Source organism: Rhinolophus sinicus, chromosome 12 (genome assembly GCF_057876585.1).
Source record: "Rhinolophus sinicus isolate RSI-liver-muscle chromosome 12, RSI-T2T, whole genome shotgun sequence".
Classification (NCBI taxonomy): Eukaryota; Metazoa; Chordata; class Mammalia; order Chiroptera; family Rhinolophidae; genus Rhinolophus; species Rhinolophus sinicus.
In genome coordinates, this window is record NC_142512.1 from 26,409,346 (window position 1) to 26,429,882 (window position 20,537).

Here is a 20,537-nt window from a genome sequence, read left to right on the forward strand (position 1 = left end):
GAAATTTTACCCAAGAGCTGAGAAAAACCCACTCCAGCTGTCTTCTAGCTGCTGTCTCCAGCTGGAGACAGCAGCTGGAATTGTCTCCTAGAAAACTTACAGTGAACAGGCTGAATTAATTTAGCTATGGAAATAACAAATATACCGTGTTTCCCTGAAAATAAGACCTAGCCAGACCATCAGCTCTAATGAGTCTTTTGGAGCAAAAATTAATATAAGACCCGGTCTTATTTTACTATAAGATCAGGTCTATAATATGATAGAATACTAGGTTAATGATAATATAATACAATATAATATAATACCGGGTCTTACATTAATTTTTGCTCCAAAAGACACATTAGAGCGGATGGTCCGGCTAGGTCTTATTTTCGGGGAAACGCGGTACTTTTTTAAACAACCAAGGTTCCCTGCTCTATTTATCATGTGTTAAATAAAAGTCCTACCACATAACCAAATTCTTTTATGAAACCTGTCTCTGGTATTACTTGATGTGGCCCTTTTGCAAGGGAAGGACAAAAGCTCTGTGCTCAAATCTCAGATAGTTTCTTTCTTCTATAGGAACAAAAGAGCATTGTGTTTTCTATAAACCAAAGATTTCGGCCTCCTCTGCGGCATACCGATCAGGTTGCACTGCTTGGGTTATTATGAAATAGAAATGTTCAAATTTGGGTGCTTTGAAAAACAGAGGATGAAGGAAATGCCTGGACAATCCATAGGGTGTTCCTTGGAGTGACACATAAACCAGGGATGGCACAAACTGGGGCAGGAAATAAAGGATCAGTCACCTAGTATAAACCATACAAAGAATGACAACCAGACGGGATGTTTGTGAGGGCAACTCACCTGGCTCAGATAAATGCCTACAATGTCATGCAAGAAATACTTGCACAATGAGAACAGGGTAAAAGCCTTGGTAAAGTACATTCCCAGAACTCAACTTGGAGGTCAAATACATAAATCTCATGATTCAAGGGACAGACTAAGCCACCCAGTCCAGACTGTTTTAAAGTCTAGGCCTTCCTGCCTCAACAACTTCAATTTTTTTATGGTGAAAAACCAAATGATAACTGAGTAGTCCTCTCTGAGAGAGAAAGGCAACAGACTGATGGAAGTACTACCTCCATGAGTCATCCAACTCTATACCCATTTTAAAAACTAAATACTAAAATATTTACAAACAAAATAATATGATGTCTGGATTTGCTTCAAAATAATACAGTTGAGGGTGGGAGGGGAGTGGAAGAAATGAAACTGATTGGCCATGTGTTGGTAACTGCTGAAGCTGAGTGATGGATACATGGGGGTTCATTATACTATTACCTCTACTTTTGTACTTAGTACTTGAAGAGTTCCACAATAAAAAGAGGAAAAACTACTATGCTACTGTTTATTTAGGGGGGGAAGAAAAGCCAGTAGGCTTTTTAACCTCTCTTCTCCCACCCCCAAAGTCCCAAATTTATTTCGTGGTAATAAAGGGAAACAAAGACAAAACTATCCATTTATTTACTTATAGAACTTCACATAAAACACACCATTATCTCTCCCATTTATACACACACACACACACACACACACACACACAGTTGCTTAAGGCTCAAAACCACCTACGTGCATGGCTTTCAATGAACTTGTCATGCTCCACTGGCCCCACAATCCTTGCAAATCGCCTCATTGTTTCATACAGGTCTTGGACCTCCTTGGGATACCGCCGTTCCATTACTACAGAGAAAGTAAAACACAACCATGTCACGGAGGGTATAAGGATCCGTAACTTTTCTGTATTTCTTTTACAAGACGTGAACTAGAAGGACATTACTCCTAACTTCACATGACTAACTTACCCATGACAGGAAGCACACAGTGAAGCTAAGAATGCAAAACACTAGTCACAATGACAGCAGCGCCACCGTGATTACCACACAGGGACGCTGTTATCATTGGACACCATCTGCAGTACTGAACGTGGTGACCTCCACACCTCACGATTTCTTAATCTGTGTAGGGCAGGAACGGCTGGACGTGACAGGAGAGACAATTAAAGGCAGATCATGCATTCTTAGGGACAGTGTTGGGCAAAATTGCTGCTATTAACTTCTGGAGGAAAACAATGGAAGTGCAGACACAAACCATCTAGAAGAGGTTAGCCTGGAAAGGTGTGCGATCCTTTGCGTGCCCCACCCAAAATCTTCCTCCTACCTAGCCATACTCAAGTGAGGCATGTATTTCTTCACTCTCTCTCTGGATCTTTTTGCCTTTCTCTAAACTAAGTACCACGACTAATGAAGTTGTATTTTGATAACTGTCATGCAAGTCAATGGTCACACACGCAGAACAGCTAGGGTCAGCAACTCTGAGAATCACTACTGACCACATTTCTAACAGAGAGAGGCATCAGCAAAGAAGATGGGGAGTAAACACATCAACAATAACTGGTAGGCTGGATAGCCAGAAACTCTCAAACTGCTACTCAGTCATTTCAGATCATCAACAGTAACTAGGCTCGTTCTGTCCACTTTTGACAGTTATTTAAAGTAAGTCCTCTTTCAGATGAATCTCTTCCCTTGCAGGGGACACTCAGGTCCACAAATTCCAGGAGCCAATTTGATGGGCAGCCATAGACTGATTATTTTCACTATTAACCTCCCCGCCCCACTTCTCACTACAGGAATAAATACAGAAGAATTTGGAGTATAATTTTTAAATTTGATGGAAAAAACCCCTCTGCCTACCATAGTAAGGTCACCTGTACATTCAGTATAACTGAAAACCTCTGAAACCACATTGTACGTGCCACTTCTTTCTCAGAAGCAACATACAGTTAAAAGAATAAGGCTAAGCTGACCTATGTCCACCAGCTGAGAACAGAATATATGCAAGAGTCAAGGTCTACTTCAAATCAACGTTAAAAGCCGTCTGACCTATTATGGAAAGCCCAGGAATTGAGACAGAGGAACCCACTACTGTGGCTAACAGAACATGACCAATTACTGTCTACAGAAAGGGCAAAGGAAATTTACTCCTGAGTTATTTTTGCAAACCCATAGCTCTCAATGAGGACGAGGTTAGACAGGCAATCTTGTACACTGCTAGAAGGAATATAAATTGATATATCTTTTGTAAAGCAATCTGGTAGCAAGTGTCAAGAGTTTTTAATAGTCATACTCTTTGACCTATTAATTCCACTTCTGAGAATCTACCTAAAAAAAAATAAAAATCTAAGTATAGACAAAGCTATAGTCACAAACAAGTTCATCATGGCATTATTTTTAATGATTAAAAAAATGAAAATATGCTAAATAAAAAGCAGGTTAAGCATATTATATATTTATGAATATATACATATATGTAACTGTTAAAAGTGACATCCTCAAAACACCACAATCACTTGAAAAATGTGTAATGGAAAGTGAAAAAATAAGACATAAAATGTAACATACTTATGGTCATGAGTATATTAACAAACACTTAACCCATGACTGGCTGACCTGAACCCTACAAGGGCACATAGTGTCAAAACCTGTAAAAGTCTATCAGCTAGGATATGAACCAAAATAATTCTAAGGTACTTTTTACAAAAAAGAGTATTGTGACATACAACTTTTGTAAACAATTTTATTTAAATATTGCAATTACTATGAGATCATCATTCTTATTTGCTGAAAAAACTCCACAATGTAGAAGAAAAAGTACAAGAACTCTTTCTGCCCAGCCTAGGTTATCTCCAATATTTAAAACAATAAGGTCATAGTTAGCATTCATTCAAAAATTATTAAGGTTTACTATCACCATTATTCACTGCTAAATGTCATTTTTGTTTGTCCACTATTATACAAAATTTAAAAATCACTTTCTGTTGATTTTTCCTAAAAACATTTTCACAACCTGGTGATCAAGGTATGTTTAACATATAGTTCCAAAACATGACCCTATGCGATTCCAGAAAATGATCCATTTATATTCATGCTGTAATTACTATACTAATTTAAAAAAAAAATCTCATGCAAGTGTTGTTGACTGTGTATTAATGATTCTTAACTACTATTCAACAGAATTGCCTTGAAGACTTAAAAAATACAGATGCTCTAGCTCTACGCCCCGAGTTCTGACTTAATTAATCTGGGGTGATACCCAGATATCAGAATTCTTTAAGGATTCCTAGGTGATACTAATATGCAACCTGGATCAAGAACTACTACCATAAATGATTTGTTTAGAACTATTCAATAATACTGGAAGAAACTGTAAAATAAAGAAAACATCTAATACTTACACTGAAACTTTCTCAGGTTGATTAATCCATGGTCTCTTATAATTCTAGAATGAAAACCACAATGTTTATTATAGTTAGTTTTACATTTCATAATACCTTCCACATGCAGCTTTTATCCACATGCAGCTCTTATTACACAACCTAAACACTATATGGTGGAATATCGAGGTCCAAAGAAGTCATTCCCCACAGAGTTCTGCAGGTCTGTGAGTCACTAACACAATTTTAGGCTCTCAAGCATCATATATTTTTCCTCTCCTCAGGTTTAGTAGATTCTCAATAACTATTTGCTTGACGAATGAAGAATCAACGAGCACTCACAAATACTGAAAAACAACACATCTACCACTGAAGATGAAACAGAAGAGAATCTGTGTCCATATCACAGAAATTAATCTGTTCAGAAAAGCTTAGAGAAATGATAGCTGATATGAGTCATTTAAGAGAATCCTGTTAACCATGAAAAGGCACCATGATCAGACATTAAACATTTACAATTGCACAATGACACAACGCTTTTAAACTATTTGAAATAAACATTGTGTGTGTTTAACGGAAGGGCATCAAGAAACATAAGATCTAACAGCAACCTTAACAACTGAGTTCTACAATACTGTCTAGCTCTAATTGTATGTTTTAAGCAAAACAGAATTTAAGTAAACCACGCAGAGTTATATGTGTGGAACCTTTGATTTATACCAGAATATTCATGACTAATAATGAAGCTTCTCACAAGAGCAGCTGGGTAAGCTTCTTTGGCACTTCTGGGGAGCTAACTCCAGACACGCAGAGTAAGCTTTACTTTGGATCACATGTTGGTCCCTCAACAGTGCCTCCCAATTTCATCAACCCAGTATTTCCCAAGTCCCATTCCTTTCTACTGTTGTTATATCGCTGTGTCTCTAGTTAGCAATACCATGGTAACATGCCTACACATACGTACACACACGCACACTCACAACCGCTGCATACCCTTCTCCTGTTACAGCCTCTGCAATCAAACAGGGATCTGGGGTCCATAATTTCTCCATCTGAATGTATGGTTTTTATTTTGTTGCAAAGAGAAGGAATAACCAAGTGTGCCTGACACTTGTTCAGGATTTCTTTTGAAATCCTTTTATATTTTTTATTTTTATTTAAAAAAAAAATTTATTGGGGAATATTGGGGAACAGTGTTTTTTCCAGGACCCGTCAGCTCCATGCCAAGATGCTGTCCTTCAATCTAGTTGTGGAGGGTGCTGCTCAGCTCCAAGTTCAGTCACTGTTTTAAATCTTTAGTTGCAGGGGGCACAGCTCACAATCCCATGGATGGGAAATGAACCGGCCACCTTGTTGTTGAGAGCTCGCGCTCTAACCAACTGAGCCATCTTGCTGCCCCACCAGCAGCTCAGCGGGAGCTCATTGTCTTCAATCTAGTTGTGGAGGGCGCAGCTCACTGGCCCATAAGGGAATCGAACCGGCAATCTTGTTGTTAAGAGCTCATGCTCTAACCAACTGAGCCACCCAGTCGCCCCTTGAAATCCTTTTAGATAAAAGACTTCTCATTAAAAAATGAGCAGTTAGAAGGAGAACATTTTAAAAAGCACAACTTAATAACATCTTGAATTTATCTTGTTCCTGTTTTCCTTAAAACAGTGTACTCACATTATTCATTGGTCATCAGTACATCAAGAAAGGGTAAAAAAGAGGTAAAAAAGTAACAAAAAAGGACAGGTATTATTATCACCATTTGACAGATGGAAAAGTTGATACCCAAGGAGGATAAGTGTATTCCTTAAGGTCACAAGATAAGCCACAACTAGAAAATTCTTATGGGCTATATGTGTACATGGTCAATAGTCTAAAGCTGAAAGAAGGCAAGATATAGTTTTCTATACTTACTTTTTCCGCCTTTGTCGCTCCTTTAACCTGGAATGGTAGATATCTACTACAGCCATCTTTAGAGCTATAAATAAATAAACAAACACATAAACAGAAATAAAGCCAAGATAAAAATAAATATTTTACCTAAACTTTGAACCTCCTATTGCTGACTATTCCACACTTGCTCACTGATCTAGCTAATTTGTCTCTTGGAAACAAAAGTATCCTAAGATACTGAATTTCTTTATCAGCGAAGTTCTTTTTTCCTCTGTATATTTATATGGCATTACCCTACAGATAACAATTTCTGCTTTCTACTGAACACCTCTTTGGCCATGCTTTGTTATGTATATTACTAGTTTCCACATAACAGTTCAATACAGACTATTAACTTTGGTAACACAGGCTAGAAATTACATCGATCAGAGTAGTCATAAAAATGAGTATTGATTGTCATTATAACTGTACAGGAGTAAGTTCAGGAAACATCAGGCAAGACCAATGCAAGTAAGAAGCAACACAGATATTTTCCCAGAGTAGCAGTTTTCAGTTGGGGAACAGCAACTATTTACGGGGCAGTTTTGCACTCAATAGTTCAAGTTCCATTAAATAGCCTAACAATCCAAAATCTGTACTCTGGTTGGTTTTCCATATCCCAGTTCTTTCCTGGCTTTAGTCTCATGTTAAAGACATGGAGAATTCGAAGGAAAGAGTGAGTGGGTAGCAAAAGATTTCATCAATACAATAGTTCTGGTTCTCTTTCTTTCCTTGGCCAATTTTTCCATCTTCAGAGTTCCTCAGGGTTCTATTCTCATCTCTTCACCCCTCACCTTATTCCCATAAAATCATCCACTTATTTTAAGCTCCAGACCCAGTTGGGTATTTCTACTCAGGTGGTCTTCAGTTGCATACTTATATTCTCTTTCCCATCTACCACAGCATTTCTCTTGGTTAACAGCATTACAGTATATCCACTTGTCCAAGATAGAAATCATTCTGTATTCTCCCTCCCTCTCTCTCCATATCTAGTCAATCAGTAAATCTTACCTATACTTAATGCTTAAATCTCTCTCAAATTCATCTCTTATTCTTTGTCCCTAATCCTATTCCTTAACTCAGGCATCTTGTTTCACCTAGACCACTGCATCCACTCTTTTAATGATTCCATTCCTACCTCACTCCAACAATTTATCCCCTTCAAATGGTACCAGAGTAATGTTTTAAAGTGCAATCTCAGGGTGTAATTCCCCTACTTAACAATTCTTTAGTGGCTTCCCATTCACTTATAGGAGTTCAAACTCCTACGTCGTATGTAAGACCCCTTATTGTCTGGATTCTGCCTGTCTTTACAGTCTTGTGTCCTACCATTCCCCCATATACCCTATACAACATGCACACAAAACAACCTGCTCAAGATCACAGAGCAGGAATCCAAACCTAGACTGTCTGGTTCCAGAGCCTTGAGTAGGAAAGACACTGAAATTGTCCAACATGTTTACTTTCTCTGTTAGTCCTATATCCTAAATATGGCTTAATTGAAAATGATATGTATATTTAAAAAAAAAAAAAAATCGCATAAGTAAAAAAACTCCCACAGGCTTTTTATAGTCTGAAGACCTCTACAGAAGAAAAAAAAAACCATGAAGACCAATTATTAACAACTCTAGTAGAAAATATGAGGAATGCATAACTTAACACTATGCTATATTAACCATTCTTCTCATCTATAATCTATGGATTCTGAGGGAATGTGAAGATTTAATAATTTCAGTAGACTCTGGAACTATCCTAGTAACTTGTTACCTCCTTAAGCTTTGTGTAAGTTGAGAGTCTGGTTTTGTTTTGATTACTGAACGTATTCACAGAAGAAAGAGGCCCTAGAGCATAACATAATGACTTATCCTCTGAAAAACTAAAATACATTATTCAAATGTTAGGTAAGATAACTTCTAACAACAAAGAATTGAGTTGTATATGACAATCACTCCTTCCAGGAGAGTAAGTTTTATTCCAAAATAGAGCCTAGAACCTCTGTAACACTGATAAATGAAAACAGCAATATAATCTCAGCTAAAGAAAGTGAGACACAAGTTCCAGTCTAACTCATGGGGGCAATGAGTCAGCACAGATTTATACTTTCTGCTAGAGTAACGCTTAAATTTTGTTTTCCAATAAATTCTTATCTGAAATGGATACATTAGATATGCTCTAGCTGACCTCTTTTCCTACTCCATATCCAGCTTCCCTTCCCAGTAGTAGTCCCTGAGGGTACCTCCATGGAACAGTTTGAAACCCACATTTCCGATGGAATTAGTTTTAGGGTAGGGAAAAATGGAAGCAATTAAGTAAGGGAACAGAACACAATGGCTTGTTAGAATCACTAATTTCTTTCACTACATGAAAGCAAACAAAAGTTGAGCAATGTACACCCCTGATGCATTATCAACATGGTAGCCCTGGCGAGATAAATAGAAATAAATTCTGGATATTCCATCCTGACTCATTACTGTCTACTTGCTCTAAGGATAGTCTCAGATTAGAAAGAAGAAATACCAAAATCTAACATGCTGGGCTATGAACAGATGCACTATATATGTATACAACTTCAATCACTGGGAAATGACCAGGAATACTTTATCTAGGCCATTCTCCTTTGGATCTGAGATAAAAATAACATAAGTTCTAGCTGGATGATCTGAAGAGGTGAGTATTTTTTAAAAGTTCAAGTATTAAAAAAAAAAAAGTAGTAAATACCATGGATTTTTTTTGTTCTTTTCTAACAAGTTCAAAAATTTGAACAACATTGTTCTAACATTTTTTCCTATAACTGCCCACAGACTAAACATAATTCAATAATATCAAGTCCAAGATTTAAGGCAATGGTTTTGAAACCATTGTGAGAAATAGAATTAGGAAGTCAATGGTTCAAAGCAGAAAGAGAAGCAAATATAACAGCTAAGTAAACAGCTAAAATACACTGAGTACTTATTAGGTTCCGGGCTCTTTATGTGCCTTATCTCATTTATCCACCGAATACAATGAGTTCAAATAGGAAAGAAAATACTTGACAATGCAGTGGAAATCACTGCTAATTCTGACAAAATGTTGTTTCTGACTTGTGTGGAAATGATTTAATTAAAACAGAAAAAAACTGAAGAGACTGTGTTACAAAAAAAAAAAAAATCTATAAATAACTATTACTGATAATTGGTTCCATGGCTTGATCATTTCAGTAGTTTAAATTTGTACAACTGGCTCTGGGGAACAAAAGGAAGCAAAAGAAGACATAGAAACAAATGAAAGGAGAATTGGATTTCTTCCAGAGAAAAATTCATATTTGAAGCTACCTCTTTTTTTTATAAAGCACACCAAAATAGCAGCAACTGATTATCAGATCTTAACTACACGAATAACCCAGCGAGGACCACAGCACAGCAGGCAGAATAGAAGTAAGAAGGCAGACACTGCAAGAATGAGAATCATCAGTTCACATTCTACTTATAGTGACTGGAGGTCCCAGTAAAGCGGGCAAAGGATCAGAGATCATTAAAAACAAACAAACCAAAACTACCCATAATCTATCCACTGATGTAAGGCCTCTGAAATCTCAGCCTTGGGGAAAGAATAGTCTCCCTGTGATTACACTGGGGACTGATAACAAAGTTTCCAAATGGCTGGCCTTAAAATATTTCAAGAAGTGGGCAGAAGTCAGAGGCAGCTCCTTCCCACTGCAGTGTATTTCTAACATTGTTCAAAATAGCTGGCAACATGTTTCTGTTTTCCTGACAGAAGGCACTTACTGTTTGCTTGGCAAGAAAACCAACTCAGAGGCCTTAACAGCAGGGACGCCAATCAAAATCCCTATTGCAACCACACAAGTGCAAACCTGTGACTCAGGTATTCCCCAGAAGCAAAGTTTTTAAAAAGTCATTCCCCACCCCGAATCTTCTGGCCAAGGTGTACTCAGTTCTCTGAAGGAAAGAAGACCACAGGACCTAAAGGTTAAAGTCAGCAAGTAGGAAGCCTTAGGCAAGTTAGTTAGCTCCTTTGTCCGTTTCCCTGAATGTAAAATGGAAAAATATCTATTCCTACTTCTGAGGAATGTGGTTAAGCCACAAAAGATAACAAATGTGAAATGTCACCAAAAAAAACAACAAAACAAAACAAAAACAAAAACAAAAACAAAAAAAAACCAGCTTGTAAAGACAGTACAGTATTAAGATCACAGACTCTGGAGATGGTCATTTCACTCACAGGGTACATGACCTCAGACAAGTTACTTGATATTTCCATTCTTCAATTTCCTCATCTATAAAATGGGGTAATAATAATAATAATAACGCCCAACTCATAAAGTTTTGTGAGGATTAAGTGAGTTCACAATGTGTGAAGGGCTCAAAATGGTAACTGGAAAACTAAGTGCTATATGCATTAGCTATTAATAACATTTATGTCTAAAAGGTCCCAAGCATAAAGTAGCCAAATCACTATAAAGGGAAGGGCACTGCCAACAGGTGAGTGAGTGCACTGAGACCAGGCTGGACCTCTGATCTACTGTTAAAGGATGTAAAGGTTGGCAATATGGGCCAAAGATAGAAAAAAGAAAAGTGGGAGAAAAATCCGTGTCTGGTCAAGACATTTTGCTGAAATTATCTTTCCAAATAAAGGGAGAATAAACTACTTTAATGTATAATCCTAAGTGTTGAATACACAGACCCAACACATAGGAAGGAGCTTATACTGCTTTTTGCTTGCTTGGGTTATGGGACAGAAATGATTAGAAGATGCTGCACTCTGGGTTTCAGAACCTGTGAAACTCTCGGAACAAGGAGTCCACAGATTTAGGAGATTTTCCCCAATGAAAGCAGATGAGGAGTGATGTTCCCTCCAGAAAAGGGAACAACACTATGTGTCTGCCCTGAGATGCCCTGAGATTGCACAACACACCATGACACACAAGAGTGCCAAGCTAGGAGTCTTCTGCATCTCTCTGAACCCATAATTTCTACTTATTTCCATAAAACATGAGGTGTTATCTAGGGATCCCAGAACTTCCTTATTTTCTTCCTCCGACACTGCTTCACTTTGGGCCCATTTGAAAAGCCTTCTGGTATGGTTGGAATGCAATTTATTATCCCTCCATTATGTCACAGGCCTCTATAATGGACCATTCAAATCCATATTATTAGACAAATTCCATGAATCATGGGAAAAGTCTTTGGGTGAGGACAAGGGTTTGGTCACACAGTTGATCTTCTAGATGCCCTGGAATGGAATAAAAAAAAGGGAAAAAAAGCAAGAAACCCAGCCAAACAGTTTGCTTCCTTCCAGTAGTCGTAAGTGAGGGAACGTAACGTTAAGAATATAATGGTATAATGAAATGGTAATTAACGCCATCCTGAATTACGTACCCATCTTTCATTGGAGACATTCACACTCTCTGACTAATCAGTGTCACCCTTCTTTTTTGACAAGGCACACAAAGAAACAGTACGCAGGATTCCAAGGACTTGCCCAACATCACACAGTGACTCAGAAGTAAGTCCAAGGTTGAATCAGTGTTCCGATTTGTACAAAAATGTGCCCCTTCTCATTCCTTCCTGAGTCTCCATGGGCTCCCCGTCCTCTTTCACTGAGTGCTCTGGGAGAAACCGCTCAGCTCAGGAGCAATGGGCCCCAGCGGACAGTGGGTCATGCTGCCTGAGGAGCTAACACAAGAACTCAACACCATAAACAAAGAAAGCATCCCTGTGGCACGAGCAACTCATCCCTCTAATGCTGCCAAACCTCTTTAAAATGTTGTCACCTTTTAAAAAGCACCCATCTAAACATCTTATAGTTCACTACTAGACAGGCAGGGAAAGGAGAGGCAGAGATTATTATTTATGTTCTGTTAAAGCTACTTGTGTATCGCAATAACTGATGCTTCAGTTCTAGCTCAAATGAACTAGAATCAAGTGACGTACAAGGTTGTAGAAATCGTAGGAAAAGCACAAATAACTAAAGTATGTCACAGGTTTGAAATGCTAACGGAAATCAAAATTGTCAATCAATCAATTGCTTCTTTCTGATTTTTTCCTTTTGCCCCCAATAATTACAGAAAGTAACATAAGTGTACCAGAAGAAATTACAGACCCTGCTTCTACAAAGAAAAAAGAGCGAAATGAAATACCAACCATTACTACAGTTTTCTTAATAATGTTGAGGCTTAAGAATGAAGACCTTGGATTAGGGCCTAGAGAAGTGATTCAGCAAGTCTCTTTCATACTGGAGCCATTATTGACATTAGAGATTCTGACTTTCAAAAGTTTCGTACTTTTGAACAGTATCTAAAAGGATATTTATAAAGTTGTATTATTATTACTATTTTTTGCATTCTGGAAAAGAAAGATACAAGCCAGGAAACATCATTTTAATTACAGCTGGTGTTTATGAGGAGAAATACTCAATGGCTGTCTGCACACTACTTTTAAGGGCACAACACGAGAGGTGAGAAAAGACAGTAACTGAGTTACCCAGGGTTGAAAAGGAGATTGACACGAAGACTGCACAATACAATGACTCTTGTGAATACTAGTTTGCTTTCAAGTTTTCCTCATTTAGTTCGATCTGCGTCACTCTGATTTTCCTTCAAGTTGTGTGGGAGAAATGAAATTTTGCAAAGAAAACTGCTCAAGAAATATGTAGAGAAAAAATTCTAAAGGTAAAATTTTTATGTCCTAGATCTGGTGTGACAAATACCTAGGTGGCTCTTGTATGCAGAGAAGAATCAAATTCCCCTTCTAGTGACCAGTAGGAGTTAATGCAATGTGAAAACTTGATTTATAATTCAACAAGGATTCTACCTGCCTTTCCTGCCTGGGGTATAGATTTAAGAGAAACAATAAAGATGCTGTTTGGGGAATATAAAATCCAAGGGAGCATTATTCATCTATTGCATTATATTCAAATCGGGACTGAAATGAGAGATTGGGGATTATTTTAAATATTTAGTTCACTGAAAATAGAAAGAGGGAACAAAAAGATTCAATGAAAGTCTAACCATCCACTTTTAAGAGCCCTGTTAGTATTAACCACTTATGTCATAACACAAGAGTTGACATAAATCCTTAGCGGGCTAATCTTAGATGAGAATTCAGAAATAGTAAAAATTCAACAGTCCTAAGAAACAAGAAACTCCCAATCTTGATCTAAAAGTCCTCGAAGAACTTCCATTCTTTTCTCCTTCTATGGGAAATTTGGGGTAAGAAATTACAGTGAACATCTAGTAGTATCAGCAGCTGCTACTGAAGTCCCAAGGTCCTCACACTGTTTGCCTTCCTTCTAAGGGGGCAGTGAGGGCCGATTAATCAATTACCCCAGTGTAGGCTTACCTCAGCCAAAAAAAAAAGATCAGAGTCCAAGGGATGGGTTATTCTCAACTACCATTATATAATAAACTCTCACTATCACCACAAACGATCTTTTTTATAGTCAAAATCCAACAACAGGGTAAGTTCAGCAACTTAACCACTAGATTTTGAGTCCCATAAGGGCAGGTGACATATTTTATTCATCCTTATATTCTTAGCACCCAACACAGTGTCATCATATAGTTTGCAATCAATAAAAACACTTGCTGAAACAAAATGTTACCGTGTAAGATGTCCGAATCATCTTCAACAAAATCGATGTCTCTTAAGTCCCACTCTGCATAATTATCAAACTCCTATTTAGGGAAAAAACAAAAACAAAAACCCATCAGCTTTGAGTGATAACTTTACAGTAGCCATGCATTAGAAGTAAAGGGAAAATACACAGCAAACACCCATTAAAAATACTGAATGAGGTACAAGGCCAGGATACTAACGCAAGTAATAAGAAGTCATGGGGAAAATCTGAGAGGCTTTCAGACAGTAGTGACAGCAAAAATGAAAATAGTTATGAGTCTAGAAATAAAGCCAAACCTATTGTTTCAAAAATTACAAGTAGTCTGTTCATAAAAGGTAACCCAAGAAAATCTAACTCTGACTAGGTCTTCAGATAACAAAATTGTCTACATTAATTCATCTACCTTTGTACTATCTTCTAAAGGCTCTCTTTATTCTATAATATGCTTATGTAGGGCTTATGTATGTACAATTCGTAGGGCAGTGTATATGAGGTAGCTCTACCATATCACCTGTCACGAACAAAATGCTGACTTGGGTGTGGCTAGCACAACTGTCGCTCACTAAACTTTCAAATGACCTCCTGGAGCATTGTAATTGTGAATTAGATGAGAAATCGCGAGGCTTAGTCCTACATTCACATGGCTTTTGACTCCATGGCTGAACGAGGAGCATGTAGTTTATACATACATTTATCATTCTTTACATCCTTGTGAATACAGTGCAGGGGTTAGCAAACTACAGCATGTAGACCAAATGCAGTCCACTACCTGTTTTTGTAAAAAATGTTTATGGGAGCACAGGCATGCTCATTTGTTTACATGTTATTGATTCTGCTTTTGCACAATAATGGCAAAGTTTAGCTGCAAAAAAAGAGTCTACGGTCTAGAAAACCTAAAATATTTACTATCTGTCCCTTCATAGAAAAGGTTTGCCAACCCCTGATATAGTACAACCTTGAAAGCCTAGGCATGGAATGAGAACCAGAGCCCCATACCTAAGAAAGTAAGAGCCAACACCAATGCAAGCTAAGAAACAAGTTCTTGGTCTGAAGAATTTTTACTGTTCTACACGTGAAAATGTTTACAAATGAGAAAAGACACTCAAGTGGAAGAAAATGTGGCTGCCTAAAGCCTTACAAATTACAGTGCTTGGAAAATCTTTTTTTAGTGATATGGAACCTATGGATAAAGAGATATAAGGCTCGTCTGAAGCAAAAATAAGTTTTTCCTACCTCAATGAAATCTGCTCGAGCTGGCATGTATCCTGCCATGTCCCGAGAAAGCAAAGAGTCAAAGGTAGGTCGGGGAGGGTCATCTGTAGCTGGAAGAATTCAGAGTTGTTCTTAGTTACTTTATAAAATATTGGCATGAAAAAAGTGACACAGAAATAGTCCTCATTTACACTCTGAAATATTTTTGCTTGGAGAAAGACAGTGTCTGAGAGAATAAATAAAATTCAAAAGATTTTTATAAAAGGAAAAGTGAAAAAGATAAAATATTATGGAAACAGACTGATTTCTTAAAAAGGAAAGTAAGACTTAAGGAATCCTCTACGTAAATAAATATGGGGGAAATTCCCTCTGCTTTTTGCTATTAACATGTGGAAAAACCAAGAATCTTTTCTTTAATGTTACAGAACATAAGTATTTACTCTGCCTGCTTCAGCTCCCTTATGCTTTAGTACCAATCTCAATTTACAAATCTCATCTAATTGAGAGGCAAAAAAACACTGGATCTGGCAATTGGCTGGAATTGAGCCCCAGCTCTAACACCTGCTAGTCCCTTCACCTCGCACAAATTATTTAACCTTTCTGAATCTCAGTTTCCTCATGTGTAAAACAAAAGCAATTGCTCTACCTATCTCACTGGGTTCCTCTGAGGAACAAATGGCTGAATGGATTTGGGAACAAAGTGCTAACATCCAAAGTACTACCCAAATAGGAGATGTGATCAGGCTTTGAGTTAGTCAGCTATGAAACTGTTTCTAGAGAGGATGAAGAAAGGGAGGGAGGAAGGGAAAACACTGCTCTCATCACTTGTGCTCTGGGAGTCATTCAAGAAAGATGTCCATTTATAATTCATCATGGTTTTGGTTATGTTTTGTTATAAGACCCAGGGGTCCCTCAGCCACACGAGATTAAAAAAAAAGTTCGCTATTACTGCCACAATCAAGTGAACAAAAATAACAAACTGCTTCTTGGACTGAACACTGGGATCATTAATCATTAATAATAATGAGTCAAATACTAGACTTCCTTCAATAACTAATATCTGCAATCATAAACTCTCCAGAAGAATTGCAAAAAAAAGGCTTGTGCTCACAATAGCATGGAAAGGTCGGTTCATTTTGCATATCTCACTTCACAGAAGCAAGCATTATGTTAAAGAGTTTCAGAGCGGGTGAAACTACACATAGGATCTAGGCACTCTGACATCCAGGATAGAAGTATGACTTCTGGAATATGTCCCCTCCTTGCCCAATTATGGCCCTGACTTAATAATGACCATGCCACCTCATCCTAGCTCCATAAACTTGTTAGCCGGCCAAGTCATCCAAACATTGTTTACCTGTTACTGCAACAGGTCCTAAGGATAACCTAACTATCTCTTTAAAAAAGGGAGGCACTTACAGTGAAATGGAATGGCTGTGTCAGCAGTTTTTGCCTCCTCTGCTTGTTTCAGGTTCAGCAGGGTAGATGCAAACAGAGGGTTATTGATGAAATGCTTCATATAGTGCTTCTCACACTCCTCCTTGGTCTTTGTACACATCTGATTGGCTACATCCTGCCTAAAGAAGTGTGAGGAAAAGGAAGTAATACTTTCAATTATAATGATGCTTGTAAAAGCATAGTTTGTTCTTTCCATATTTTAAGTCCCATGCATACAATGTCTAGAATCTGACATCTCCAAACTGGTATCATGGAGCTATCGGTAGAACAATAAGACAAATATAAGCCTAATGTTGGTATAATCTGATGTTTCAAATCCTACTGTTCCAAGATATAGAGACAACATCTGAAAAGCCCTTTCTTTTTCATCAAAAGAAGGGAAGATCACTAGAAAATCTGTCATTTTCCTGTGAGCTGGCCCCAAGGAAAGAATTGCTATACATAACAATGAGCCACTTCAGAACACACAAAATGTACGGTAAGTATAGTTTCATAATTGCATAATGTTTTTATAACTTACAAAACATTTCATATGAACAAACGTTTCTTTACTAGAGCTCTTACAATAGGCCAAGCATAAGCTACATACATTCACAACCTAAGTTAATTGTACCATTCATTAACTCTGTGGTGTATTTTCTGTCTCATTTTTTTCAGATGAAAAAATGAGGCCTAAAGAGATTAAGAAACTTGCTCAAGAACACAAAGCACGTATTTGACAAATCCAGAATTTGTTCTCGACTTCTGACCCCTAGCCCAGATGATAGAGAGGTAGAGGTGAATCTCTCAAAAGTCCCCTCTCTTCCACAGTATTTCCCTCGTTATCCTAAGGAATTACTACATTCTGCATTGTGTACTTTAATCATCTGTACATATATTTTGATTCCCCTACTAGACCATAACTTGAGGGCAGAATCAATGTCATAATTCTTAGCTCTAGCACCCTCACCACCAAGCTCTGTACCCTACTCACAGTGGACAGAGAAACAATAGTCTTTTTTGTGGTCTTTGCTAAGAGGGAAGGGGGACAAGGAGGATTCGCCCATTTTAGAGTGTTACGAGGGCAAGCAAAAAATGAACCAAAAGGGCCAAAGATGATTAGCAAGCGTCTCACGAGTGATCCCTTTTTCTATCTTTTTGGTATTCCCTGCAGCCCACGATATTTTATGATGCTTAATAAATGCTGAATGAATACATATTAATACAAGCAGTGAACTGAATTCAAGTCTCTTTCTTCAGGGCCCTCGACATAAGGGAGGCAGCACAGACAACCTGTTCTAGTAATAGCAGGGAAGATTACACTCACTAGAAAGTCAGGACAGAGAGGCTCTAGTTAAGAGTCCTTCACTAACACGCTATGTGATCATGAGAAATCATTTTAACTCCCTAAGCTTCAGATTCTTCATGAACAAAATATATTTAATAATGCCTCTGCTCTCTAGTTCACAAAATGCTCTCATCAGTGTCAAAGTACACCCAAAAGGGAAAAATGAAGGTGGTGGTATTATTAAGTGTTGTTGCTACCTAGGGTAACAGCAATGATTGCTGTTCAATTCTACCAAACTTGGACTAAGGCAGGCATTTGAAAGCTAAAAACAGGGAAGGCAAAAAAGAAGTCTGTCAAACCTGAATCTTAGGTAAGCTACGACCGTCTACCTAAAGTCTGACTCAGTTAATGACAAGGGCACCTATAGTCAAGAAAACGTCAAAATATGAGAAAGGAGCAAGTCTAAACTTCCCCCCTCTTCAGAAAGGAATAACCAACCTTCTCTGAGTTGGTACATCCAAAGTGGCCTTTTTAGGGCTGCCCAGCCATAGACCACGAAAACATCCCACATCCCTGTGAGGCATTTCTAAGTCACGGGGCAATAGAAAAGCAACATACGGTCCTCAGACTCCTCTTTCTGAGGCTCCTCCCTTTACCCTTCCAGAGCACCTTCTTCTCTCAGCCCACCAGGGTAGGACAACCCCTAATACCAAGGTCTTACCAGTTTCCAAAGCCACAGTCCATCACAGCTTCTAAAAGGGCCATTTCTTCTTGAGCAGTCCAGCTGGGGTCAAGAACAGGAAAATCTGAGGTCTAAGGAGGAAAAAGATTTGCCTAAGAACAGATATAGAAATGGAACCTAGCAACCTTAACTATAACACTAATTTATAGTCAAATGACTGTCATTCTCATGGTATTGAGAGGTATCTAAAGCACATTCTTATTTGCTGTCTACCTCCCCTACCCCTATTTCCACCGTCAGCTACAGGTGTCTCCAAAAAATATTATCATGCATAAATACTATATAACTCATGCAGAAATATATTTTTTAAACTTAGCACAAAGGCAGAGATAGCTATTACAGTGTGCTGCCATTTAGCTAAGAAAGAAGGGAATGCAAATGTGTGTATATTTATTTTTAAATGGAAGACTAAACCATATGTTAAAAAAAAAAAAGGTTACCTAAGGGGAAGGGAGAGAGAAAACAGGGTGGAAAGGACAGGGATAGAAGCTAGATCTCTCCGAATAGTCCTTGTTTTGCATATTTGACTTTGAAAACGTACACATTGTACATAATTATTAGATTTTAAAATCTTAATTTTAAAAGTAAAATGTAACAAACATGAATTAATTTTAGGCATAATCACATAGAAGGAAACTATCCCAAATGACTTTAAAACACAGAAATTTGAGTATACATCTGCAGTATGATATACCTTAAAAGGAACTGCCAAAAAACTAAAAAATAAAATAAATCTTAAATGGTTCTCAGTAGTGTTGGTATATTCTGAGATTATTGTATGTGGATGTGCTATTGGGTAAAGCAAATAAACAATTGTGTGGGTGTCATTGCGTGGTAGGACTTTTGGCTTGGGGAAAAAAGATATCAATATAAGATCTATGAGTTTACATAAAACCCAGTAGTCTTGTATTTGAATTGAAAGTTTTAGTATAAACTCATGATGTATTTTGTCTTAAAAGAGTAATTTCCAAACACTGTCCACTGGAAAGGTCTAGAAACAATGACCAACCCAGTAGCAATGAGTGTTTCTAGTGCCCAGTATGCGGTCTCTAAATACTATTTCCCACTAAAGGAACTAGACTCCTTGAAGTAAAAGCTGATTCCAGCTTTGGGTCATGAAATGTACGACACGAGACTGGAACATTCTGTCGTACTGGAAAGCAAAGAAGACCTCAAAGATTAACAGGACTCAAGACGCCAACTTGTGGAGGCTCCCACTAATTAAAAATGGAGCATTTTGAGCATTAATAAGGATAATAACTGCAAAGAATTGAAACACATCAAATATTATAAATATCTGGAGGATGCCAGGAAACCAACTCGTATTTTCAAAAATAGTAAAAATAAAGGGAAAGAATTAGGTATTTATCCGGCCTTTCCCGTATAAACTTTACCTCAGGGTGATCACATAGATAATGATGAGAAGTTTCTTTTTGTAGAGTTAATGTTTACTCATAAATTAAAAGGAGAGACAGAATGAAAGATAACTACTTTGCAATACCCGAGAAATAGATCTAGACAATGATCATAAATGAATCTCATGTAGCCACTAAATGCAACTATCAATTTATAGGAAACATGGAAGACAGAGGAACACTTTAATCAGCAAAATCCAGCCTGTATTACCATCTATAAAATAAGTGCCTTTGATTTTTAATAAAATAAACTATAAGAAACGAAAGAGGGACAGGGGGAGAACCAACAGAATAGAAGATGTATCCCAGGCAACCAACTGGAATGCATGGACCTTATTTGTATCATAATTAGAATAAACTGTAAAAGTTTAAAAAAAATTTTATACCACTAGAAACTTGTGATACCCATAAGAACAGCTAAAATGAAGAAACTGACAGTATCAAAAGTTGGAAAGCATGTGGAGCAACCACAACTCTCAGACACTGCTAGTGGAGGTTTAAAATGATACAACCACTTAGGAAACTTTTTGACAGTTTCTTAAAAGTTAATACTTTATTCTACGACCCAGCAATACCATTCCTAAGTATTTATCCAAGAAAAATGAAAATATATAGTCACAGAAAGTCTTACACAAGAATGTTCACAGCAGCTTTATT

The 20,537-nt window shown here is 37.6% G+C and overlaps 1 protein-coding gene across 1 annotated transcript in view; it reads right to left on the bottom strand.

Moving 5' to 3' along the window:
- TADA2A (transcriptional adaptor 2A) overlaps nt 1–20,537 on the bottom strand; it is a 40,034-nt gene that overhangs the window by 8,236 nt on the left and 11,261 nt on the right. Inside the window, exons 5-11 of the mRNA XM_019732528.3 lie at nt 18,445–18,536; nt 16,418–16,575; nt 15,020–15,108; nt 13,772–13,844; nt 6,155–6,218; nt 4,274–4,317; nt 1,612–1,722 (exon numbers count right to left, since the gene is read on the bottom strand). Of these exons, the coding sequence (XP_019588087.1) occupies nt 1,612–1,722; nt 4,274–4,317; nt 6,155–6,218; nt 13,772–13,844; nt 15,020–15,108; nt 16,418–16,575; nt 18,445–18,536 (631 nt within the window). The remainder of the gene's footprint in view (nt 1–1,611; nt 1,723–4,273; nt 4,318–6,154; nt 6,219–13,771; nt 13,845–15,019; nt 15,109–16,417; nt 16,576–18,444; nt 18,537–20,537) is intronic.